The sequence below is a fragment of the Rhamphochromis longiceps genome, linkage group LG10 (genome assembly GCF_057381845.1).
Source record: "Rhamphochromis longiceps isolate RC_006_pf linkage group LG10, R_longiceps_female_GT1.1, whole genome shotgun sequence".
Lineage (NCBI taxonomy): Eukaryota > Metazoa > Chordata > Actinopteri > Cichliformes > Cichlidae > Rhamphochromis > Rhamphochromis longiceps.
In genome coordinates, this window is record NC_140566.1 from 25,147,933 (window position 1) to 25,175,293 (window position 27,361).

The 27,361-nt window shown below is 40.8% G+C and overlaps 2 protein-coding genes across 3 annotated transcripts in view; both read left to right on the forward strand.

The window, feature by feature from the left end:
• The window catches only part of rapgef6 (Rap guanine nucleotide exchange factor (GEF) 6), a 142,908-nt gene that overhangs the window by 29,176 nt on the left and 86,371 nt on the right, over positions 1–27,361 (forward strand). Inside the window, exons 2-5 of one of the 2 annotated variants that reach the window (XM_085421096.1) lie at positions 10,531–10,601; positions 11,526–11,582; positions 15,725–15,808; positions 26,821–26,890. In XM_085421096.1, coding sequence (XP_085277222.1) covers positions 10,531–10,601; positions 11,526–11,582; positions 15,725–15,808; positions 26,821–26,890 — 282 coding nt within the window. Of the gene's footprint in view, positions 1–10,530; positions 10,602–11,525; positions 11,583–15,724; positions 15,809–18,705; positions 19,070–26,820; positions 26,891–27,361 lie in introns of those variants that run through there. The other variant, XM_085421097.1, reaches the window with a different exon arrangement.
• LOC146660998 (uncharacterized) lies at positions 3,314–6,817 on the forward strand. Its single transcript, XM_085421093.1, has 2 exons — positions 3,314–3,980; positions 4,422–6,817. Exon 2 carries the CDS (start codon positions 4,426–4,428, stop codon positions 6,271–6,273), a length of 1,848 nt encoding a protein of 615 aa, XP_085277219.1. The 5' UTR covers positions 3,314–3,980; positions 4,422–4,425; the 3' UTR covers positions 6,274–6,817.

Below are 27,361 nucleotides of genomic sequence, written 5' to 3' on the forward strand. Positions count from 1 at the left end.
AAACCATCAGAGCTTTAGCAACATTAACGCCTTGAGCCTTTAAATTTGTTCTAAGGAGATTGCGCAGCTATGTAAACATTTGTCAACGGATGAGGTTTTGTTAGTTTCTCCGCTTTGGGTGTTTGATTTGATTCCAAGTGTTGATGTTTTATCGAGAATAATCGTGTGTCTTTCTCCAGTACCTTACAATAAGAGCCGTTATAGCTGACATACGTCTGAATCATAACCAGCAGCGTAATTTTTGTATTGTAAAATCAGGGTACTTGAAAAATGAATTGGATCATCTGTTTTTGGTTAAGACACATGAAGTTTTTGGTAAATCCCTAATGTTGGATATTGCTGATCTGCTGAAATGGAACTAGTAGACCTATTTGTCACAAGTTGGCTTTAAGACATAAAAGATTGAAGTTTTGTCTTTACATAACAGACAACTTGGCATCTTAAGGGACTTAGTTTCTAGCACCTTGTCGAAGAAACCCATTTGTTCACATGTCTTTAGTTAAGTCTATAAAAAATGCCAAAGATAACAGTTTGACAGGCATAATGTAGTACTTTTGCACCAACAGGGGGATTCCCCATGCTAAGATAGCCAAAAAGACTTGGCGTGTCTTAGCGTGGTGTCCCTATTTACAAAAAGAATTTTGAAGAAACTGGACAAGTGAAGGACAAAAGAAGCAGTGTTAGGCTTAAAAAAACATCTACAGCAGATGAACAGCATCTGAAAGTCGTGTCCTTTGAAAAGAGGAGGGAAAAAGTGCAGCAAAAACATGACACGGGACCTCTGAGAGGCATTTGGCCTGTGAGTTGATCCATCTACTGTTCACTGAAGCCTCAGAGTCAGTACTAGAGAAAGAGTGGCTGTCAGAAGCCATTCTTTAGGAAGGGAAATGGGGGGAAGCTGAGGTATCCAAATTACACAAGAACAGCACTGACAGTGAATGGGAGCTGCTCTTTTGGTGCAAGTAGGAAATTTCTGACAGTGAACAAAACAATAGGCAATAAATTACTGGACTTATTTCCCATTTTCCTGGCAAAATATAGAGAAATGATGGGTAGCTCAAGGCTTTTGGATTGCACGGTAGCTTACAGGAGAGCACTTGCATGAAACGACCATCTCATGCAGCTCCTGACAATTCTGCTAAGGCTGTCACTGAAATTGAGTACTTCTGTTTGAACACTAGACTTGACCCGTTTCAAGTGTTGAAACATGTAAAAAAATTAAATTAAATTCCACTCCCCACTAACGTCTTTGTGCTCCTAGTTTCTAACTGTTTTGCCTTATCTGGGCGCAGTGTTGACACAGAGTCTTGGGGAGTTCTGTGTAATGTAAATGCTCAGGGCTGGTTTTGAATGCACAAAGTTAGCTAAGCTGTTTGTTCTTGCAGCTTGAATGGAAGCGTTGTATCGTCTACACCATCCTCTCTGTGTCGGTGACAGACGCGACCGGCATACTGTACATTCTGGCGGAGGCGAGGGTGGGCTGGTGGCTGATTGAATCCTTTACAGAGGCAGCCGCTGCTGGGAGCAAAGACCCGCTTCCCCCTGAAAAGTGACATTTAGCGAAAGAATCTTAACCTCAGAAAAATGTTTGGAATAGTTTACTTACCCCCACACGGTCACACCAGCTACTTTGCATGTTATCAGTTTTTTTTTTTTCAGCTTTAGGCATATAAAACACGCCTCATCAGGAAAGAGTCTGAAGCTTCTTTTTTTTCTTTCCTATATTGCCTGCATTTTCTTTGCCGCGTGGGAGTGAATGCATATAATGGATTCTGTGTTAATGGGCCATCTGTTGATAAGACAGGAGAAACGTGGTGGGTTGGACACCACAGGGCCTCTGCAGAGTCCTGCAACAACTTGCTTTTGTATGACTGGCTCCAGTTCTGTCGCAGCTTGTTCATATGTGAGACATACTTTATTCAGCCGCATGTCAAAATGTTAATTTCCTGTCTGGGTTACAAATACCTACTGTCACTGTAATGTGTGGTTTAAATAGCCTCAAAAGATTTGAGCAGATAGTCGGGGTCTATCTATGTCGGCGTTACACATAACATCATGGCCTGGAACAAGCTGGTTTCACTTATTCTCTACTGCTGTAATATAATGAAATAATCAAGCAACATCTTCATTAACATCAAACGGCTCTTTTGACATCTGGGAGGATCTAACTAATCCTTCTCAGACTAGTTTCAATCTGGGGAGATGTGCAGTATCTGTTGAACCAAGTCTAGTCAGTGCTGAGGCGTTCTGCCAGAAGGTGGCAGCAGCAGCACTGTAGATGCCTGATTGAAACACGTCTGTGCACACCCTTACACAAGCAGGTCAAGTGCAGAGTGCCGTGCATCAGTGATTAGCTCTGTGGGTCAGCTCTATTTGTCCTATTGTTAGTTTAAAAGTCATACAGCTGCTCATTTCTGCAGCCAGTTGGAGAGCTTGCATCATCAAAGAGTGGATTTTTAGTATCTTTGAAAAACTGCTTCTTAATAAGTGCTTTGAAGGCATGCAAAGTGTCAAATAAAATATGGAAAATGGACTTCCCATTACAGCTGTGCATTAAAATCATTCCTCTGAACCTCTAATACTAATACTAGTGTTTAGTTGGACCTGTTCAGCTGCTTTTAAACACAAATGTTAAATCAGCCAATCACACAAAAGCAACTCGATGCATTTAGACATGTAGACGTGGGCAAGGTGGTCGGTAAATGTAGTGAGACGGTGGAGATTATGGAACATGAATGAATGGGAATATTAGACAACACATGTATAATCATAGCATCGTTTTGATTAAAAAAGTGATTTGAGCCTGTCACGTAATTCAGATGGTGTATAATCCAGAGGAACTCGGATGGTTTCCGTGTTTTCCAGCGTCTTATTTTGACTACGTCAGGCAGGTTTGAATGAAAGACTGCAGTCTCAGCTGGGGATGAGTTAATGGATGTTTCCGCTGAGATGGCGATGTCTTAATCACAGATGGGGTCATCAGGCCACACTGTAGGAGCCTCTAGGGAGGCCAGGACAGAGGTCAGAAGTCACTGATGAGGTTTGCACCGCTGCCCTGTGGTGTCATGTGGGAGGACACGGCAAAAACAGCAAAGCTACAAGCCACGTGGGATATAGCTTTGAGGGTTGCATGTGAAAACTGGTAAGGAAAAGCCAATATTATTAGAACAATCGCTGTGGGCTGAACTTGAATCTTTTCCATATTAAACAAGATTTTTTTTCAAAGGGGCTTTTTTTTAAAATCGTTTTGAATGTTCAGTTGAATTTGGTTTTATTACTATGTTCCCAAATCACAGCAGCAGTTGCCTTAAGGTGCTTTAGATTGTAAGGTGAAGGCCCTACAATATTACAGAGAAAATGCCAAAAATCAAACAACACTTGTTGATAAAGCGCTTTGCGACTGAGGGAAGGAAAAACTTAAACAGGAAGAAACCTCTGGCAGAACCAAGCTCAGGGAGGAGCAGCCATCTGCTGCGACCATAGATTTAAAATTGAGCGATTGTTGTTTTTTGTTTTTGTTGTTCAGGCACATCATAGCCTGAGTTCAGAGGAATGCAGTGTATGTGCATACTAGGGTTGCAAAATTCCCGGAATTTTCAAAGATGGAATCTTTCCATGGGAATTAACGGGAATTAACGGGAATTTATGGGAATAAACGGGAATTAACGGGAATTTATGGGAATAAAGTGGGAATTTTCAAAATTGAAGGTTGGCTCTTCTTAGGGAACTTAAATATAGTTGAGGAAAGTATATTTTAGCATAATATTGACAAAAACAAACAAATGCAATTCAAATACACTTGAATATCCATGCCATTCCTTAATCACATGTACAGAGCACAAGCTTGCTGCATGGCTATTGAGACCACCTACTGGCACTGTGCATGCCTCCATCACATGTACACATGGACCACACTTTTGAGCCTGAAGGACAAAGAGTATTAAAGGCACACATTTGAGCCTGTGGACTTAACAAGTGAGGTAAGTTTTGATGATATTATGGGAAAATATATTCATTAAATGTTTAAATTGTGAATATCACATAAAATGTATTAATCTGGTAGATAGCAATCTGATAAGATGCTAAATAAAATGCTAGCATCTGATAAGATGCTAAATAAAATGCTAGCATCTGATCAGATGCTAAATAAAATGCTAGCATCTAATCAGATGCTAAATAAAATGCTAGCATCTGTTAGATGCTAAATAAAATGCTAGCATCTGTTAGATGCTAAATAAGCCATAGCTAGTATAACATAAAGAAGATGCTAGCTTCCTCATTTGGTTGTTTTGTTTTGAAGATCATTCCAGTTGTTTAGCTAGCCTTACTATTTATATCTGTTTATTATCATATTGCAATTGTATTATTACGATCTCTTGCATTGCATTAGCATTTTTACAAGCTCTTGTTTTATTTTACAGAAAAATGCCACGTGCGCTATCTGATGTGTGGAGACATTTTACACCAGCTAATGTACAAGGGAAATCTGTATATATGTGTAAGTATTGTGATAAGACGTACGTGAAGAATGCCACAAAAATGCAGCAGCACATTGCAAAGTGCAAAAAAATTCCTCAAGGCCCAACACATGCAGCAGCCAGGAGTTCCACTCAAGGGGAAAATGAATCTGTTTCAGCTGTATCAGAGTCAGATACCCACTCATCAGCTCCTGGTCCCTCTGGCATCAGAGGATTCTTTGATTTTATGGATGACACTAGCCAGAAAAACGCAGATGAGTGTTTCGCTCGTGCAATCTATGCAACTGGCTCACCCCTGATGCTGACATCCAATGTGTACTGGAAGAGATTTTTGAATGTTCTCCGACCAGCATACATTCCCCCAACCAGACATGCATTGTCTACTCATCTACTGGATGAAGAGTTCAGTCGAGTTCAAGCAAAGGTGAAACAGACCATTGACCAAGCTGACTGTATTTCAGTCATCTCTGATGGATGGTCCAATATCAGGGGACAAGGAATTATTAACTACATAATCACCACTCCTCAGCCTGTGTTCTACAAGAGTGTAGACATAAAGGAAAACAGACACACAGGCCAATACATTGCAGATGAGCTAAAAGTGATCATCAATGACCTTGGACCAGATAAGGTTTTTGCACTGGTCACTGACAATGCAGCCAACATGAAGGTTGCCTGGGCACATGTGGAGGAGACCTACCCTCATATAACTACTATTGGCTGTGCAGCCCATACACTAAACCTTCTCCTAAAAGACATAATGGCACTAAAAACAATGGACACTCTGAATAAGAGAGTGAAGCAAGTTCTGAAATATGTTAAAGGCAAACAAGTAACTTCCGCTACATTTCTGTCAAAGCAAAAGGAAAAGAACAAGAGTACTACACTGAAGCTTCCCAGCATAACGCGATGGGGTGGTGTTGTTATCATGTTTGACAGCCTTCTGGAGGGAAAGGAGTCTCTGCAAGAGATGGCCATATCCCAGTCTGTAGGCATCGACAGTGACATCAAGAAGGTCATCTTGGATGATGTGTTCTGGGAAAGAGTATCTAGCAGTCAGAAAATCCTCAAACCTATTGCAGCAGCAATAGCGAAGATAGAGGGGGATGGTGCCATCTTGTCAGATGTCCAGTGCCTTTTTGCAGAACTCAAAGAAGAAATCCAGACAATTCTGCCCACTTCCCTACTACTGAAAGCAGAGGAAACGGCTGTGGTCAAGTCATTGGAACAGCGGAGGGAGTTCTGCATGAAGCCAGTGCATGCAGCAGCATACATGCTGGACCCCAAATATGACAAGGGCATACTTTCCGGGGAAGAGATCAACGGTGCCTATGCGGTCATTACAGCCATGTCTGACCACCTGGGTCTCGATAAAGGCAAAGTTCTAGGCAGTTTGGCAAAGTATCGAACAAAGCAAGGCCTTTGGAAAGGGGATGGAATATGGCAGTCATGCCAGCACATATCTGCAGCCACCTGGTGGAAGGGACTATGTGAATCTGAGGCCCTTGCACCTGTAGCCTCCATCCTCCTCCAAATCCCACCATCATCAGCCGCCTCCGAGCGCAACTGGTCACTGTTTGGGAACACCCACACAAAGGTTCGCAACAGGCTCACAAATGTGAGAGTGGAAAAGCTGGTCGGCATTCGGGCAAACCTACGGCTCTTTGAGCCTGACACAGAGCCATCCTCAACAAAGCTGGAAAGTGACACTGAAGAGGAAGACTCAGAGTTGGATGCTGAGGAAGTGGACATGTTGTTGGATGATGATGAGGTCCAGGAAGAGTCTATTGACTGAGCAAAAATGAGAAAAGAGGATTGCTTGAAGGAAGATTTGAATGTTTAATGGGACGTTTTGGAGGATAAGTGGCATTTTTCATTTAACCTTTTGAATGGGACTTTGTGGAGATTTTTGGACAGGGGGCATTTTTGAATGAGCGGGGTTAGGGGATGGTAATATTGAACTCAACATTTCTGTTTTTATTCATCCATGAAACAAGTTATTGAAACGTGTTCTATTCTACTGTACTTACAAATAAATCTGTTTAAATATCTGTTGAAAACATTTTGCATGGAGGTTTTCTTATGATTTCTGTTTATATTTATGCTTGGAAATAATATATTCCCAGTTAGTTCTCCTAAATTCCCATTAATTTCCATAATTCCCATTATTTCCATGGACAGTTTCCAATATGGAATATTTCCAAAATTCCCAAGCTTAATTTACCATAGAAATTTACCGGAAACTTTTCGGAAATTTACCGGAAATTTTCCGCCCCTTTGCAACCCTAGTGCATACTGAGAGCATGGAGAGAGATTGCCAGTAATCGCATCACTTTTGTGTCTCTGGGAGTCCACAGGCTAAAACTGCAAAGCGGAGATCGCATCCTCAGACATGCGGATGCATTCTATCTATCTTTCTGGGTCTATTGATGACCTGGTTTACACTAATCAATACAATCATGAATGAATCAAGGGCATTTAGTTTCATGGCTGTGAGTATTACTAGTAGTAGTAGAAGACTCAGTGTCCAGTGTAATAAGGCTGTTTGTAAATAAATGCGAGGTGTCCAGATGAGCTTTACAACAGAAAACTAACCCAGCGCATTTATCATTACGGAGTTTCGATGGATTTAACCGAATCTTCCGATGACCCAGGGACTACATTTTGCTGAGCTGTAAGCCTTTGTCTCTGGGATTCTACCAGCATTTAGTAAGACTAAGAAGAAAATCTAACAGCTTCCACAAAGTTTACACATCTTTGAATTTAATTCAGCTTCTTATCTTACCTTGTAAAATCTACCAAACGCTATCCATTATATATAAAAATACTTTTTTGTACTTTTCCCTTCCTTACAGATAAATGGGGGAAAATCCTTTCAGTAGAACTTATGTATAACACTTTAAAAAAATGTTTTGAAGTGGAGGAAGACTTCAAAGAAATCTGCTATCATCTGGGTGGGTTCTTCTGCAATAGCAAAAATATTCCCAAATTAATATGCAGGGCACATTATTATGCATTTAATGGTATTAAGGCGTAACCGAGGAAGTCATTATCAAGCAGGGGTGAGGTGGGTATTGAGGCTTGGCTCGTAGCTAGCGCCTCAGGGCTGTATGTCCTAACATACACACTCCTGCTGTACGTACACACACGCATGCTCAGCAGCATGACAGCAGTGCTTACTGCAGCAGTTTGTTGTGCTCACTAACCCAGTTAACTGTGATTTGAAGTCAATACAGTTCCACTTTCTCACTGCTGTGATCTAGGCTTTTCCATGTCTGCTGTCCGCTCACTGTCTCTCAGTAAATGGAGGTTTCAACTCTCCCTGTAAATGGCTTTCCAGGTCAAGCCCTCTGTCCATCACAATTTTCCTCTCAGACGGAGATAACTGTGTTTCTCCTCAGGGGAGATTGTGAATGCCAGGTTTTGACCCATGAGTATTTTAAGCACAGTTAATCAACCAGTGATAGCCAAACTGGCAAACATGCAACTGGTGGGTCTACTTTTTTTTTTTTTTTTTTTTTTTTTACCAAAATGTAAAATATATATCATATTTAATGGATGGGTGTTGCAGAACTGGGCAACTCTTATCTGAAGGTCATTTGGCTGGAGGATGTATTCTGCCAGGTTCGTCTGTCTGATGTTGCTAAAACCACCCTGAGAGAATTCAACATGATTTGATGACATCATATTATGGATCAAATGTAGGTACCCGATTTAAGCCCTTGGATTGCCCCAGGTTAGGCAGGGGTCTCCTAACAACCTTGAGACATTTCCAGATGTCAGGCATTCACACAGTAAGCAGTAGAGGAAGCAGATTGTATTATATTTATTTCAGACATTACTGGTGACAAGTTATTGAATGGTTTTTACTGCAATAATTCAGAACGTGCATGGGACAAAGCTTGCAGACAGGGATTCACCTGATACAGTTTATCACATAACCTCTCGTCTCAGAACTTCTGCCCCCCCTCTTGTTTCAGCCTTCCTCTGCTGGTCTTTTCCTTTTGTCTGGCTCCCCTTCTCTCCCTCCCTCCCTCCCTCCCTCTCTCCTTTTGCTCGCTTTCTCTCTCCTCTTCCATCTCTTTCACCCAGACCTTCCTTCCTTCCTTCCTGTGATAGACCGAGCTAACAACACATCAGCAGTGTTTTGGCCCATCGCATTGAAGCCTCCCCATTCCCCAGTGTTGTTCCGTGCTTCCGCTGGCTCCCACTGCTTGACTCAATTTACCGGCACACACCAGAGACTACAGTATTCTTTCAAAAGAACTATACTCCTTCCGCTTTTGGTCTTTGTCTCTGTTGTGTTGTTACTATGATGATTCAGCACTGTCTGTTAATCTGCTCACAAAACTGTAATGTTCAGTCTGCTCAGATTTACAGTGTCGTCACTATTTGATGTAACATAAACACCTTTCAGTGTTCATCGTGCGATTTTTACATTGTAAAATATCATAATATCTGCATTTATTTTGGAGAGGATTTACTTTAAGATGCATGCATAAAAGTTTTGCTTCACAGAACATCGCTGACTGGAGAGAAAAAAAACAGGAGTGAGACAAAACAGTGCATTCGTTTTTTGTTCTCTGTTGACCTGTTAAATTATTACTGTAGATTAGATTGGGGCTTTGAAGCTGTCCCGGTTTTTTTGTGTGTGAGTATCCTCACTGAACTGCAGCTGTGTTTTAGCTTTGCCCTGAGGTGGCAGTGAGCTATCATTTTACACTGTTTTTGTGTGGCCTAATGTTTAGTGGAGAAATTTAGAGATGCTTGTACACAAAGTCCTTGTCGAAGCATTCATGCTGCCAGGAATTGTCTTGGTACTGGCGACTACCAATGACTCAGGAGCCATTTGGGATTTAGGCCAACAAGACCAACCAAACGATTGGGATAAAACCTTTTTTTCATTTAATGTCACGTGGACATAAAATCTGCAGTCAAACCTGATAAAATGAGTAAAAAGCTGCCTTTCTTCCACTGTATGTCTTTTGTTAAAGGGGAGTTTTTCCTTCCCACTGTCACCATAGGGGGACCTCTGGTTGTTGGGGTATTATTGTAGGGCCTTTACCTACGCTATATAAATACAATAGAATTGAAAGGAACAGAATTCAACTGAGTGTGGAAATGTTGCTGAAAATAAGCTTTAGGCATTTTCCCCCTGTACTTCTACTTCTACTAATAAAGTTGTACAACATTACAGGTTTATTCAAAGCGTCAGTCCAAACATCATCAACATCTCTGCTCATTTTGCTAACCCACCCGGAGCAGCAAGCAAATTCCATGCTAATTGATGTTTTGGATAAAAGGAAGTCAGGAAGTGCAATAAGTACACTTATGTGCATTTTTTTTTTACTATTTACAAGCCTGTATGTCTGTCAGAATACAGCTGAAATCTTACTCACCTCTGCCGTTGCATAACTCTTCCATAGATTTCTATTCAGGGTTCTGAATAGAAGTATATCTATATCTATGTGTATCTAACCAGAAAACTGTGTCCTGACCCACAGAAGCTGCTCCTACACACACACACACACACACACACACACACACACACACACACACACACACACACACACACACACACACACACACACACACACACACACACTTAATGTTTTGTCAGCTGGTCTGATGGAGTTCTATTTTTAGGCTGTGGTAAGATATATCTGGGTGTCTCAGTGCTGTCATGTGCAAACACAAGTATTACGCCTGTCTGTTTGGTTGCAGAGCGTCAGTTTGACGGACAGCGTTTGGCGTAGTTCAAGTGGCTTCCGTCAAATCACAGCACTAGATGTGATTTACACCATTTATACTCACTCTAAACAATGAGCTAATCTTTTAAAAAGCTTTCGATTCTCAAGCACCGTCCCTGCAGTTTGCAGTTTACACAGACTTGTTCTTTAATACACTGTAAATCGTTTGAAAGTACAGTACAAACTTTTTTGTCACTAGATCGCACGTGCCACGTCATAGTCTGCGGAAATAGTTTTTAACTCTCGTGTATGTGGAAATGTGAGATAATCCTCAGTAATGGTTTCATTTACATCATTTCCAGGACCTGCATACCATCTACTGCCACCTGTACCACATGGATGTTCTCTCACACCTTAGAGAACACCAGCTAAGGTGAGCCACTTCCATTTTACCTCCAAACTTAAATAAATAACATCAAGTTTCACTCAACGCTGACAGGTGAGGAGCCAGTCCCAGTTTCAGAATATAACATTACCTTAATAGTAGGCTTTAGCCCTACGTTTTACGTCAGTTGCATTGAATTGTTAAAACAGGTTTTTACACATTGTTTCTGCAAATGTCTTTTTTTTTTTTTTTTCCCAAGATGGGTTTTCCCCATCCTGGCCACCTTTCATACCAACTTCAAGTCAAGCTTCCTTTACTGATACCAAACAAGCTTAAATGTTTTTCTTGCTAGTTTGATACAGGTTAAGCAGGAAGTGCATTGAAAAGTGATTCTGATTCCTCAACTCCTTAACCTAATTCACGATGGTCCTTTGAAGAGGAAGACATCCACGAACCCACACGATCGGCCCATGTAATTTAAAAGGCTCTAGATCTTTGTTAATTGACAGAAATTGAGCAGTTGATCCTGATAAATGTCTGTTATGCTAAAGTAAAAGAAAATCCCAAACTTTAAGAAAAAAAGATTAAAAATAATTTCATTTCCCTTCTAGGGATTTTAGGTTGACTGTGGTTAAAACCACTTTCTGGGGCAGCTTGTAAGTGTGTGAGTTTCAGGGACATGCAGAGACTCACATAGCCATCTAAGAGACTATCCAGTTTTCAAGATAAGGCATATGTGACTTGAATGTATAAACACCAAGTTTCACTGACCAGGTGCAGAGTTGTGCTTTAGAGAAGTGGGTCACCTTAACATTTTACGCTGGCAGCCAGTAGTAATTGTGCCGGAAATCTGGGAACTTGTTGCTGCCTGAGAAATACGTGTGGATGCAACGATGGATTGGAAGAGCCAGAAAAGTCTAAGCTGAGGTTTTAAATTGAGAAAATGTTTACACCTGTTTCTTTCTCTCTCAGGTCGATGTGCACGTCTGCCAGGTATGAAAAACATGAGGCTAACCACATCCTGTTCTAGTAAGTACATATTCTCGCTCTTATCAGGAAATGCTGTTGTTTACCTCTCCATCTTTGCTCTCACGTGACTATCAAGAGCTATGATCTGCTGAGTTCATGCACTCTTCTATGTGATTGTCTTCTACTGTGTTTCACATTTATAGAATACTTAACATTTACACTTCATGGCTACTCAGAAAAAGGTTTTTCAGTGTAAAGATGCTGGTAGTGGTAGGCAGTGTTTGCACATCTCAGTTTCAAGGTTTTGGTTCAACTGCTGAAAACCACTGGCCTAGAATAACAGTTCCTTTAAACAGGTGCACTGGGGCCCATTAGCACAGCACATAAACATTATATGACGAAAAGCTAAATGCTTCTCCTCCTTTTTTCTAGTTTTTTATTATCCAGATTTAAAACACCAATCGCCGACAGCCTGCCCTCTTTCATTTTTTTTTTAAACATTTTTTATTTCCTGTCATGGCGTTGTGTAGAAATAAATACTGCAGTGGTTGAGGCTGATGGTTAATACAACTTGAGCATCATATACAAGGTGGATTTATGGGAAAGCTGGAGAAGTAGGAGGAGAGAAAACAAATGAGATGAACAAGAGGCTCGTGAAAGCAGAGGTAACAGGATGATTAAATGAGGACAGAGTTCACAGCGTAATGAACAGAGGTGATGAGAAGAGGAGGGAGTAGCAAAGAGTAAACAAAAAGCTTTAAGGAGTTATATTAAAATTTGAGGAGTGCATGCCGAGAAGGCAAGAAAACAAGAGGTAAATATGCTAAGAAGGAGGAAGGGATAGCAATGTCAAGAGGGAAGGGAGATGACAAATGAATTGAAGGCAGGAGTGAATGAGTGCAAAGCAGGAGAGGAATGTAGAGGAAGTGTGAAAGATGGAGGGAGTACAGAGACAAATGAAAGGATGAGGGCTAACCTTCACCTGTTATTAATGTATTTTCATGCTCACCGGAATCACATTAAGCACCCTGTGGTTTCATTTAGCACCAAATAAATACACAAAACACTCTCTCTCTGATACACTCCATTGCCTCTCTACCAGAGGCTTGTCATAAGTGCCTTAACCCAGACCATGTCCAATTAGTCTTCTGTTACTTACACACACACACACACACACACACACACACACACACACACACACACACACACACACACACACACCAAATGATTCTTTTTGTCCAATTTGCCGATTGTCTCTCGAATTAAATCAACGGGGCCAGAAAATTATTAAAAATGCTCGAGGTTTCTTCAGGGGACAAAACTCAATTTACCATGAAATAAAGCAAACAATATGAACCACTGTTGTTTTCTAAGCTTCTGTGTCACACTCTCTCCTTGTTTTTTTTTTTCTACCGCATTGGCCATTCTTGCTTCCTCTGTAGTACAAAGAGATCCGCTCCAGTTACACAAAATGCATCAAATGTACCAGATCTCCCCAAGCTTGTGTTGGGGAAATAGTGAGGCTCATGAAGACTATGAGCTGCACAAAGATAAAAAGAAAACGCATAAAAGCAGATCCATAATAATTTTCTGGCCCTGTGCAGATTCAAGTGAAAGTTGAATCCAAGGCTGTTCAGAAAGACTAATGCAACAGTTACAGTAGGGGAAACGGTGGCATGGCCAGAATTATTGCAAACGTGTTCAATTAACTTGCAGTCTTGTTGCTTTTGAAATGGTTGCTTCAGAGACAGGGAGCAGGTCTCTGACAGCCAATCGCTGTCTTCAAAGTGGCTTTGAAGACAACAAGATGGCCCTAAAACTGCAACAAGACAGAGTTATTGTGTTATCAATATAACATTGAATGGAGTCAAGTTGGCAATTGCATGCAGTCTGTTTCTGATAATATGAGAACATGAGAATTGCCTTCTAACCTCATATATATGAATCAGAGCCATAATGATTTGCTGCAGGGTGGGAATTTCACTGCAAAATTGCTTGCCAACCTTGACTTTTGCATATTAATATAAGTAGAATACAATCAGTTGGCAATCAGTTGGCAACCAGTTGCGTCGAGTGTCCAATTGCAAACACACACATTGCAGATGTGCAATTATTATTTTTTTGATACTTTCTTTTTATTGTTTTTCTTTAAACATTATAAAGGGGGGGGGGGGGGGGGGTGTAGTAACAACAAAAAAGAACTTAAAAATAAAAAGAAAAATTATCACTGACTGACCCACAATAGCTACAATGTGTTGGCAGTCTGTCTGCATTTAGAAATTAAGCAGCATTTATTTGCAAACTTCAGCAACCTGTCTGAAACTGATTGTAGCCAGTCAAGTCTGATCACAGTTGTTTGGAGACAAGTTGCCTTCCACCAGGGGATGTGTGTAATCTGCTTAAAACTGAAAGTGATCACACATTGGTTGGTGTTGCTCATATCTAAATTTGCTTGATTCAGACAGAAGCTGACATGATAAGTTTGGCTAATTAATGCTGAAAACCTGACTGCATGCATTTGTACCAAGGTGCTTTACAGTGAACACATGATCCATGCTCTTATTATGTAAACAAATTTTGGGCCACAGAGTAGGACATTTAAAAATTATTTTATCATTGAGGTTTGTTTGTTTTGTTTTTTCAGTCTAGCCAGCCTGCAATTTTTATCTAACCATTTTTTTTTTGTTAAGCTGAGTTTTCTGTATAAATTACTTTTTTATAGCAGTTTTCTTTTTTGAATATAAACTCCAGCTTATTAATTTTCCATAGTCACCACTTGCAGATGAAAAATGTCTAATTAAAATGTTATAAATAAATATAATCAAAGACATTTGCAGAAATTCTTGTTTTAAATGTATATCGTACATCAGACTGTCGTGTGTTTTATGTTTTTATAATTCTTCACTCAGTGGGGCATCTTTTCATCTGCACTCTTCAAACAGTGCTTTCTCTCTCTCTGTTTTTTTCTACTCTCTTCTTTCATATTCACACCCACAGGCACAGATACTGTGTTTTATCCCCTGACTCCCCTCTTCATCTATGACTGCATCTACGCTTGCTGCTGACACGAGCACCCCGTTATTGCGGAGTTAATTAGTCTTGTGTTTGGCGTTATTGGATATCATATATACAGTGTGCGTGGAACAGCATGGAAAGTCACACAGCACATATTTGAGATGTGTTTATTTTTAGGTGAAATAACTCTATATTGCAGCTTTTGTAAATGGCAGACACGATTGTCAGACTTGCCAGTCCTGATGTTAATGGATTATCTCCATCTCACAGCCATGCCACATTATTATGATTCTATAACACTTGACTTCCTAAGAATACATTGATGCTAATGCACAATTCAGCGTTTAGCATTCAAAGTGCAACTGTGCTTTATATGCTCTCACTCTTGAGTTCTGTAGACAACACTCCTGCAGTTTTCAAAGCCTTGCGGGGGGAAAAGTTCCTCAAGTGTCATGACTTCAAATTTTTTATTTTTAGCCATAAATATACAAGTTGTCTTAGCTCACCCTTTCATAAAAATTAGCAAAACTGTACAAGCTTGTGCAGGACAGCCTTGGTTCTTCACTGTTTAGCCAACATGACTGATGACTTGTCATATGATGTCTGCATTAGAATTATTCCCCATTGAAATAGCTTTTATACTTTTTTTTTTTTTGAAGAGGCAAATCTCCAAAATTGTAGACTTTTAATTTGAGATCTCTCTTTTTTTTTCAATTTTTTTTTTTAAAGCTTCTCCTTTCTATAGGATACATATGAAGTTTATATTTTTGTCCTACTCTCTATGCTATTTAAATGCTTTCTGTGATGTCTTATAACAACCCCAGTGAAGGCCACAAGCTGAAACAGGTCATTCAAATTCTACAAGTATTGCCGGAGGTTTAAAAACCTTCAGACTTTATGCTCTTCTGGCACAACTCCGTGAAGTACTTCATGTACTGAACGAGCCTCTGCCCTTAACTGAAGAACTTAGAAAACCAAAGTAAAAACCAAAAACTGCCAAGCCCATTTGAAGAGTCCAGGGAAAACCAATCCACTTACCTTCAAAACGCACCAATTTAATTAATTTGTATTCGTGAATGTAACAAAAGCTCTGAAATGATGTTGAAGGTTCACATGGTGTACACGTCAGCCTTCAATACTAAACCATTTCCACTGGGTTTGACACGTGCTCTTTCTCTCTCTTGCAGCCCAGACACCATTGCTACCTGTTGGTACATCCTGCTCTCAGGATCGGTCTTCGTCAAGGAGCACATGTACCTGGCAAGGTGCTGGTATGTATCACTCACAGAAGAGAAAAACAATATGATGGGGTGAGACAAGGTGACGATCAGTCTAGGGGAGATAAGGTGGGATTAGATATTACACATCCGCACTCCATATGACTGCCGCCAAGATGTCTGTATATATGCGCCTCCATCTTTACGCTAGAAAATGGAAATGGCAGAGCTGTGATTTATGAAAAGATGGCGCCTACTGATATGTAAAGGAATCGTTTGTGTATATGTGCACACACAAAGACACATACTTGTATATCGTGCTTGTAATTCTATGTTAAACAACACAGAGCAGATTCCTTTTTCCAAGCCCCCTGCTCATGCAGTTACAGCTCTGTAGATGCTAATATGTTTTTTCTGTTTTATCTGTGGAATGGTTGTTGTGTTGTCGTGCCCGGACACAAGGATTTCTGATTTTCCACTCGGATATCTATCAATATTGTACAGTTCTAAATTGCTGCTCTTTGGCAGGGAGTTGCTCATGTGTGTAACACATATTATAGTAATGTACATCCATAATGGGCATTATGTGAAATCAAATGGGAAAGTGCTGAAAAATCATTTTGAGTCTATTCTGACCTAAGTACAGAGCCAAATATAAGAAAGAAAGCTTGCCAGTAGTCCTTCAGTGAGAGATTAGGTTTTATATCTGGGCGGAGATTCATCAGTAACATTTGTGATTTAATAAGGCCATATCATATAAAAATGTCAAGTCCTCCTCGTCTTTAGAGCAGCCAAACTGCCAAAATAAATTGCAGTTCTTTACACAGAGCCGTTGCACCTGTTTAAACACTGGAACTGATGGTAATAGAAAAAGCTGTAACAGCAGTTGCTGGAGGCCGAGCCTTCGCTCCATGTTTACCTTTCCCTCTGCTGTTATAGTTGGACTGAAACAGAAGCAACACATGCCAGAAATGAAAAGGAGAGGACAGAAATATCTAACCCCTCCAAAAAACCCAAAACAAAACAAAAAAAGTTCAACTTTTGGTTGATTGCTTTATCTCTTAGACTAGGCTAAACATACTCACAATCACAGCACTTAAATGGGATCATACATTCATATGTTTCTTGCACCTCTGGCATCAGTCTGTAGTTTTCCAAGCAATTCCCTGTAGTTTTAATGATTATTTACGATGTGAGAACATTTCAGAGTTGGATGAAAACTGTAAGGATTCCACTCAAAAGCCCATCTTCCATCCTCTGACCATTTCTGCCGTCACCAAAAAAAAAGAAAAAAAAGAAATGGATGTGACAAGTAGGGCTGGGCGATACGGCCTAAAATCCATATCATTTGAAGCACGTGCGGTAACGATATATATCTTCTGTATAACGTATTTTACACACTATAAGGCACACTTAAAATCCTTTAATTTTCTCAAGCATCGACAGTGTGCCTTATGTATGAATTCTGACCTCGAACCGATTTTATGTGGTACACTGCGCATAGAAATCTGTCAAAAAATGTTTTAGTACCACTTTGGTAAGCTATGAAGGCGCATCGCTTGATGGATTGCCAGAGCATTACGGCTGCCGTAGTCAGGAGCCTCACGCAGTGTTGCCAACTCCTCAGTAAGAAAAATGACTATTGGCTGACCGAAAAGTCGCTAGAAGTCGCTAACTGACATCATCGCCTAATTTGCATAATAGGTCATGCTAATATAATTGTAACCTACGTTGTTGGAGAGAGAAATAACATTGAAGAACATGGAAGAGAAAGTGAGTTAAAAATGTCCATTGAGATCGAATGCCTGCTTAAGGTATTTCTGCATTGGCTTCAACCCAAAACGCTAGGTCCATGTTTTATACTGGGTATTGCGCCACCGTGCTGATGAAATAAAAGCATCAAAAATAAGTTAACAGCTATGGCAGAGAACCTTAATATGCACGTGAGCCAAAGTCAGACACAAAAACGTGATTAAAAATTAATGGTAAAAAACCCTCTATTTGTATGGCGCTTTTCTAGTCCCTAAGCGCTTGACATATCCAGTCATCCACCCATTCACACACACATTCACACACTGGTGATGGCAAGCTACATTATAGGCACAGCCACCCTGGGGCGCACTGACAGAGGCGAGGCTGCCGGACATTGGCGCCACCGGGCCCTCTGACCACCACCAGTAGGCAACGGGTGAAGTGTCTTGCCCAAGGACACAACGACAGAGACTGTCCAAGCCGGGGCTCGAACCGTCAACCTTCCGATTACAAGGCGAACTCCCAACTCTCGAGCCACGATCGCCCATTAGGAAATGAAATTACTAAACCACACAGCTGGTCTCAGAAAAGTCCTGTTAACAAATATTAAAATGCTTACAGATCATTTTTCCGTCAAGTAAATGTTGCAGCCTTTGCATGACATAAGTTAAAAAAAAATAGCTATCACTAGTTCCAGCAACTTTTGTTGGCTGACTGTTACTCAGAGTGTTGGCATAGTAAGCAGAACTGAAACCTCAATTCAACAGTTAGTGCAGTTTCTAGTTCTTTTAATTGTAACACAAAGCGCCAAGTTACCAACTGTGACAGAGAGAATTGTTGGACTAGTATCAATAACGTGTGTGTGTGTGTGTGTGTGTGTGTGTGTGTGTGTGTGTGTGTGTGTGTGTGTGTGTGTGTCATTCCATTGTGGCCCAGTTGATAACATAGTGAAGGGTAGGATCGGGGGTAGGTTGGTTGACTGGAAAGGACTGGAGGGTGTGTCTGTGTGTTGGAGTATGAGCAGCAGCAGCAGCAGGGGGCTTGGAAGGGGTCACTGAGAGAGCTAATAGGGTGTGTGTGTGTGTAAGAGTGAGAGGGTGTGTGTGTGTGTGTGTGTGTGTGTGTGTGGGTGGGTGTAGGAGAGCAAAGAATGCGGAACCCCTGGCAGAGCAGTGGATGGCCATGTGTTCCTGAGCAGCCTGCCTGCCTGGAGCCCAAAAGCACATCCAGGCAGGAAATGAGCAGACTACACACACGTGCACACACACGCGCGCGCACACACACTGACAAATAGAAACCTCACTGGAGCCAGCGGACAGACAGACAGAAGTGAACAGAGAGAGAACACTTCTCCTTTAGTTTAACTAAAAGCCTCTTCTGCTTTCTTTCTGAGGAAACTTCTCACTAGTTCACACTCTGGAGTACAAAACAAACACACTTGGATGTAATCCTGGATTATCTAAATAATGAACCTTTCTCCCCTCTTCATTGCGGATAATATGTTGGATAATATTTCACATACAAGGAATCCAAAGGAGTGGACCCCCTGTGTTCCTGATCCTGGTTAGTAATGTTAAAGCTTTTTGTTATACACTTGCTGTAAGGCGACGGGGATTTCGGGGTAATTCTGGAGTTTTTTGTTTTTCTTTTTCAAAACTCCCTCGCTATTTCTTTACGCATTCTTCAGCCCAGCACGCTTCATTTCCTGCCTGCCTGCCATAGTTTAACCAGCTGGACAACCAGGTTCTCCCTAGGGCACTGTGGCTTAGCACTGCTCTAAAAAACACGCTACTGAGTCCTGTGTGTTTTCATACATATCTACAATGGCTTTTTTAAAGACAGGCAGTCCTCTATTCTCACATTGCCAACACCTTTAAACAAGTATGTTGACTAAAATAGAATATGTAGTGCTTTTTTTTTTTTTTTTTATACCTTTGAAAAAAGCAGAAAATTCAGTTTGTTACTAAACTCGTCATATATAAAACTAAAGATACGGAGCAAAGATTGTCCCCATTCAAAAGTGAAACATCCAAGTAAAATATTCAGAATTATTGGTGAGATTATTACAAAATTTCCTATTTTTCTTGTACTTCTTCTCCTTGAGTTCAAAGAAAACTGCTCACTTCTCTATGTTTTCTGGAACATTGCTGTCCTAGGAGGAAGTGAAAAGTACAACAACATCACACGCAGCAGAGGGATGAATGAATGTTAGTTTTGTCGTTCCCTAAGATGTGGAGGAAAAAAAAGTCAATCGCTGCATTGGAGTTGAGCAGTAGCTGTTAATGGTGCTTATTTAATTGTAATTTTTAAAATCTGATATGGATACATTTGAGGTCACCCGTTTAACTGATTGCTGATTTCCACATGAATGTGTTGTGATGTTTCTGAATGACCCACTGGATCATTACTTGGAGTACTTGGAGTCTGTCTTTTGGTGTGCTGGTGGTCTCGCTGCTGGCCAGCTCCTCAGTCTTCTTTGATTATGAGTCAGAGCTGTCAGTGTTGGCCAACCAAGCACTAAAAATGAGAAGAAAACCAGTCGGGGAGACTGAGAAGTAGATGTCTAAGTATGGTGAACTGTGTCTTTACTGCTTGTCATTATTACCATGGAAACTTGGGTGCCAAATGGGCACGGACCTCTGTTGGGGTTTAATTAACGCATTTCTTTCAGACTTTATCAAATTGCGCACTTGGAGGTTGTTCAGAATAACATAGCTTGTCGGTTTGGAAGTTTGTGGAAACTTTTCTGGATTCATTTTCACACCTGGCAAAGTTGTATGTGAGACTGCAAAAGTATTAATCAGTCGAATTGGATAATCAGCGGGCCTCTGCCAGCTATGGGTCTGTTTAATCTCAGAGCCCAGTGACTGAATAGCACAGGTAGCTCACAGTGAGCGAATGTGCGTCATGTCCTGCCCTTCCTACCCTCCGTATATGCCGTACCCAGGCACCAACTTTTGTCTAAGCAAGAACATTTCCACTAGTGAGAATACACGTAACATGGAAAGACTTGTTGCTTTTGTCCTGCAATCATTTTTTGAATACCTGCATACTTTGGAGGGAGCGGATCATTTTTGGCATTCTTCGGAGGCAATAATACCGCGTGAAAAAATGCAGCAGGTCAAGCCTGACACATCCTACATTGTCATCAAACACAGATTTGAATCTTGTCAGAATTCTCTGCATTACACAACAACTTGAGCTTGATTTATCATTCTGTGTTGAATCTTCTCAAAGCTTGTGATGTAGACTACGTGACTGGCCGACGCCAGCATGGAGGAAATGATGGTACACAACATGCCAATCAGTCATTGCAGACTGCGCAAGTGCAGCATGTAGTTAATCGTCTCATCATCTCAAACCGCAACTTTAACGTGGGCTCAAAAGGTAGAGCGCATCGTTGGCCAATCGGGAGGTCACTGGTTCAGTCCTGTTCTCCTCGAGTCTGTGTGTCAGTGTCCTTTGACAAGATGCTGAACCAACCTTCTCCTGATGCATCCATGAACATGTGAGTGTGTGCATGGTAGGTTAGAGCGCTGTAAATATACTTGAAGTGTTCACTAAAACTAAAAGAGAGCTATTTGCTATTTAGTTAATATTGTTTTTGCACTATTGAGAATGTTGTCGGTTTTTCCACGCTTCAGACAATAGACACCTCAAGGTGTGTGTGTGTGTGTGTGTGTGTGTGTGTGTGTGGTCAGTTCCTATACCAGCTGTCATGGTTTATTGCCCAGGGCACTGCAGCTGTCACTGAACCTGTTCTCAGCTCTGCCGACAACTTGTTTTTGCTGGAAAAGGAGGGGAGAGAAATCATCACCTGCTGAAATCCAGCAAAGGCACAGCCTCAGTAGTTCGAAGGGACGAGATTTCCCTTCCAAAAAGGTGAAAGAGATGATGGGGATTAAAGTCGATTTATTGTAGAAGTACTCCCCACTTACTAACGCGAGAGGAATTTATTGTTTAAAGCTTTTGTGAAAAACCAGTGCCTCGCAGACATAATACATTTCCAGCCTTTAAAATACCATACAGGTTGGTTGTACTAATGGTGATTTCTTTAACAAAGTGCATAAGCATTTGGTGCCTGTGGATAAATGGATGAATGGATGGATGGAGCATTGAAGCCTGTTGTGATAAATTGAGGCAGATAAGGGTTTGTGCTGTGTGTAGTATTATCTTTAGAACAGCATACATCATACATTAATGCAGCATACATTATTGATGCTTCTGCTCCGTAATTGCAGGAATGCATCTGAAAGCTAATTTCCTGTCATGACATCATGAGTCAATGTCAGTCTGATATATTTTATGGAGATCTGAATGAGATCCATCTGTTCACACCTCTAAAATCAATAGGCTACACCACAATTCTATTTTTGTTAATATAGAGATTATTATTGTTACAAGAAATTTACATAAATTTCATAAAAATGAAATAAATGCATAAAAATGTCGTTTTTAATGCATCTAAAAGGTTATATTTGGGAATTTGGAATCATCTTGCACTTCCTCTACTTGGACAGTGCTGTACACGTTTTCTTATAACCGCTGCATTACTTAAGCCATAATAGCCAAGAAATTTTCACTTGTTAAAAACTAGTTGTTTAGTTTAGACCTCAGTCTAAATTTGCTTTGGTTGCTAGCAGGTTGCCGTGATCTCCCATAGTTTATTTTAGATGCCAACTTGTTTGCAAACACTCACCAACTGCTTGCTGAGGAGAACAATGAAAAGTGAGACTTAAAGCAGACTCAAACTATTCGCTTTCAAAGTAAAAGTTGCACCCTTTGAAATGTATTGGTTGTAGCGGTAAGACAGTTTTTATTTTGGAGGCGAATCTTCTCCCTTTCTCCTTTGGTTTGCACTTGTTCAGGTTTCACCACAGTTCAGCGTCTTCAGTGCAAACCATCAGCTTCTATTCATACAGACATAAGAGTAACTACCCAAGAATTAGAGTGCAGCGAGACCTTAACTACCGCAGCCCCACACACACTAGCATTGTGTGGATAAATGTTTGGCGCAGCAGTGTTTGTCAGCATGTTTTGGGCTTTTACCTTGTAAGACTGAAGGCTAATGTTTGGCCATAGTGTGGTTTTAGAAGGCTGTCTAATTTCCTGTGTGAGGCACAGATTCACACCAAATAACAACAGAGCGTTATCACATTTCAGTTCAGTCAGGGCAGCAGCATCATTTGGTGGGTACAAATATGTGCGCCCACACATAACCTCGGTAACTCGCTTACAGTTGACTCAAGTTTGTTTGGCTCTTGTGCTCTTTGTGGAAATGCAGTAAGGTCAAAACCGAAGAAAAAATATTGAGCAAGCAAACACAAACACATAAAGCACATACAGTATAATGCTGTGGATGTGAAGGGCTGAAATCTTTTCTCCTTTAGCATCAAACTGCAGCTCTCCTGTATTTCTCTGGACAACCTGTCTCTCTGCCCTGCGCGCACCCGCCCACACACAGTGAGGAGACAGGCTTGGCAGGCTTTGTGTAGCGCTGACAGGGACCAGGCGTCTCGCCTCAGTGGAGTGCGGAGAGATCCTGTCAGAGTCAGACTGACCTCCAGGCTAAGGGCTCTGAACAAACTCCCTGCCCAGCTGACTGCATTCCTCATTGGGAACAATTGAGTTTATACTCTGCTGGGAGCCACTCTATGGATAGACAGTGATTTTGATCATTTGTGTTTGTTTGCTTATTCCCTTGTGCGTTGTCGGTTTTTGTTTTTCTAATAAAATCAGATCAGAACATCTAAAGAAACAATACAGACTTGCAGATGTGAAAAAAAGAACAGTCTGTGGTGTGAAACAATTTGGGGAATGTAAACTGGACCCAGTGGTCAGGCCCATGTGTTGCGTGGCATTGATGGATGAGGGCAAACCCTCTGCAGCTGCAGAAATGCTTTCTGCAGCAGATTTGTGCCTCTTACCTGTGGGGAGGCACGAAACGGCTCAAAATCACGAGAGATGAACAAGAAAGTTTTCTATTATTAATTGATCCAAATCCAGTAAACAAAGATGCAATGTGCACCTTTTCAAGGCATGCTTTGAACTTTAAAGCCCTTCTCCAACTGTCAGCACTATATAAATGGTATTAAAATGAGAAAATCAATAGAACTGATAATGGGTTTTACTGTCCCCAGACTCACCTGAACAGAGCACTTTATGAAAACAAGAAGTGCCTCATATTTTCTAGGCTTAGTGAATAATTTAGTTTTCTATAGAAAACCTAATGTAATGCTTTTGTGCTTTAATTGTGCTACCAAAAGAAAAAAGTGGCCTGAGTGTATGCGACAGGTACGTGCCAAATAAATCCACACACCACTATTTTGGCCTTTTTCAGCTGCTAAGAGAGAGGTTTCCATGGAAGTGGCGGCTTCCTTCATCTTTTGTGGCTGTAGGTTTGTTTCCTCCCTCAGTGTTAGGCACTAAAGGTTTGGCTTCCACTAATATATCCTGGAAAAATCTGTTTATTAGAAGAAAAGCGTGATTTAAAAAAAAGTTTCTATCATTAGAACGCATTACAAAGACAGACTTTTATGTGAGGCCTAAATTCAGAGTGTTGTTTGTGTCAGTAAGAAGCTGTTATTTAAGATGTGACTAGATGAAAGTTTTCTTTTTTCTTTTTTTTTGACTTAGAGGAAGCAAAGACCAGCAGTAAAAGGAGTGAAGGAAATGATGAAAGGGAATACAGAATGAGATGAGGAGAGAAGGGAGGAAAACGGCAAAAGCAAAAAAATATATAGAAAAGAGAGAGACGGAAAAGATGGATTTGCCTTTGGAAAGGAAGCAAATGAATAAAAACAGGAAGAGCAATATGAAGTTAAAGGGAATTATTTACAAGTGGTATAATATGGATGCAGGAAAAAAGAAAACACGGAGTCATTGGAAGGGTGAAGATGATCAGAAGGGAAAGGGGGTGGAGGTGAAGCACAAAGAGAGATGTATTAAGGAAACAAGAAGGATATGAGCGAGGAAAGCAAAAAGCTGCAAACCAGATGGGCGCCACCGTGTGACAGTGTGAGAATGAAATCGGAGAAGAGTGAAAGTTTGTTCTCTCCCAGCTCAGCACGCTTCCATGATTAAAACCAGCCTCTTCCCCCCGATCCTCAAACAATGCTGAGGCACCACTTTTAGCATGAAGACGTGTTTTCAGTGCAGCGTGTTCTCAGGATTAAGCTCACACACTACTCACACACTTACAGAGCATATGTGCCAACAGGAAGCTTTCAGCATCCATGTGATCATAATGATGAATCCATTTAATCATCAATTCAGTCTAGACGTCAGCAAGAAGATGCATCAGCTGCACGTAGAATGTAAATGGCGGTTGACATGTTACAATGTTATAACATCAAAGTCAAGTAGAGTTTATTTGTAACAAAGGTTTCATTGTACCAAACATATCCTTAGTCATCTCCATGGAGAAGAAAAGGCCAAACTCACCCACGTGGTCTCGCCACAGCATCAGCTGCTCCACTCCTGCTTGTCAGTGGACAAAATGACCCAGCTGACTGCAGAGAGACTCACACTGTGCAAAAGCTGTTTACTTATAACGGTGTGGTTGGCCTGATGCAGATTGATCTTCTGCATTTAGCTCTTTTTTTTTTTTTCCTAATTGACAGAGAAGCACAAAAGTTCTGCGTCCATTATAAGAGATGTAAGCAGTCTGTATGCTTTTTCATTAACATACACTGTGTTTACACTTGTCCTGTGTGGTCAGATCACTCAGTACAAGTGTAAACAACCACCAAGATCCGAAGTAATTTGATCGGTGTAACCACTCTGCAATGTGGCCTGGGACAAATTTGGCCTGATATAACAGAAAAAATACCATCAATGCACGATGTGCTGGTACTTTTCTAAGAAGCGTAAACAGAGTCTTATTTATTTCTTTTTAGTCTCTCTGTACCTTTAAATGTATAACACAAATGCTTATTTAGCAACTTTCTCTTTTCTATCAGCGGTTGAACTTTTGCCACAAACCACTGACACAACTGAACTGCTAAAACCCATCTCACAGAGTAGTGAGACTAGCTTTTACATTTTCCTTCTAACTGCAGTTGAAAGACCTAGTGGCATGCCAGATTGGGAAGCTGTTACTTCTTCAAGTCAAGGACTTTGAGTATCTCAGGGTCTTATTAAAGAGTTGGGGGAGAACGGAGTAGGAGATTGACAGACAGACTGGTTGGTGCCGCATCTGTTGTGACGCTGAAGATTTACTGGTCAATGTACGTTCCTACACCCACCTATAAACACGAGGTGTGGTTGTATAAGCGGTGGATGTGATGTCCACCTGGGGAGAAACCTCAGGGCAGATACGGGACATGCTTGAGAGATTATGTCTCTCTGCTGCACACACAGACCAAACCCAGATAAAATGGATGGATCAAACTGGAAATCTGTTTTTCAAAGCTTGCGTAGCTGCTGACAAAAACCCACTGGGGTAGAGCTTAATGTTTTCTATTATTATGCTGTCATTATAACTAATTTTAGCTCTTCTACCACACGCAGCGAAGTGAGATGCAAAAGAGTGTCACCAAAGGCGCCCCATCAGTGGCGTTGCCAGCTAGCGTCTACTGAGAAACTGTCATTACACATAAAATTACACAAAGCTGTGACTGCCCTTCAAAACTGCATTGGAAGTTGTTTTTATTTAATGTCCAGAGCTGATACTAACTGAGAAAAATGCTTCAAAATTATGTATAAAGAATATTCACACATGGATTGGGAAGGGATTAATCAGATATCAATAAAATGGTGAAATTATTATATATATATATATATATATATATATATATATATATATATATATATATATATATATATAATCATCTTTTGCAACAAAGAAAATTTGCTTTTTCTTTAAACATGTGAAAACTGTAAAACTGGTCACTGCCTTAAGCTATAATTTGACATTCGATCTCTCACACTATTTCCTTTTACATCTCATGTTGGCCACAGCTATTTCTGGCACACTTGAGTTTATCTGGTTTGAAGTATGTGTGAGGTGCACACATTGTCACTGCACATTCTTCTGCCTGCTTGTTTCTGTGACGTGTGCAATTTTATTTGTGTATAAAAGTTGTATTAGATTGATCTAAGGTCAGAGCAAAGCTTAACCACAAACCGAGTCTAGCACAAAATTGCTGTTGTAAATTCATCGGCCTGTATTCCCGGTACTGTGTCTGTGGTCGGGCAGATATGATCGACTGCGTCTGTTTCTACTGTCTCTCATGATATTCGTGTCATCTCTGCAGTGTGTTTATTTCTGTTTTAACACTCACTTTTTGTGTGTCGCTGCCCTTTCTCCACAGTTTTGGCAAGCAGCTGGGAGGTAGACGAGGCTGTGAATGCATCACTTTGGAGCCATCAGAAATGATTGTGGTGAGTAGAGACACCGTCTCTTGTTCTCCCTCTCTGTTTTAGACTCGGTCTGTCTTTTGTCCCTCTCCCAAGCCCTTTTATCCTCCCATGCACTCTCCCATCTCTGGGCTTTGATAATATTTCTATTTTTCTATCTTTATTTGATGTCTGCAGTACCTTTTCCCCCTCCCTCCATTGTCATTGTCCTGATCACCCTTTTCATCTTCTTTTTGCCCATTTCTGTTCTTTCTTCTCTGGTCTCTGCATTTTCTTATAGCATAAGCATTATCTACATCTTCAGTATTATAAAGGACCATATTTTTAATTGATATTACATCTAGAAGGTTATACGCTCTCTGTTCAGACTCGGCTTCAAAACGGATTGGACAGCGCTTAACAGTGCAAATCGATACTGAGACAAGCATCCTGCAAAAGCAACCCAAGAGATTGTCAAGACAAAGAGATACTCAAGTATCCGAGGCTGTGTTAAAA

Coding starts and splice junctions, on each gene's coding strand:
- LOC146660998 (XM_085421093.1), top strand. CDS start 4,426: ATGCCACGTGCGCTATCTGATGTGTGGAGACATTTTACACCAGCTAAT.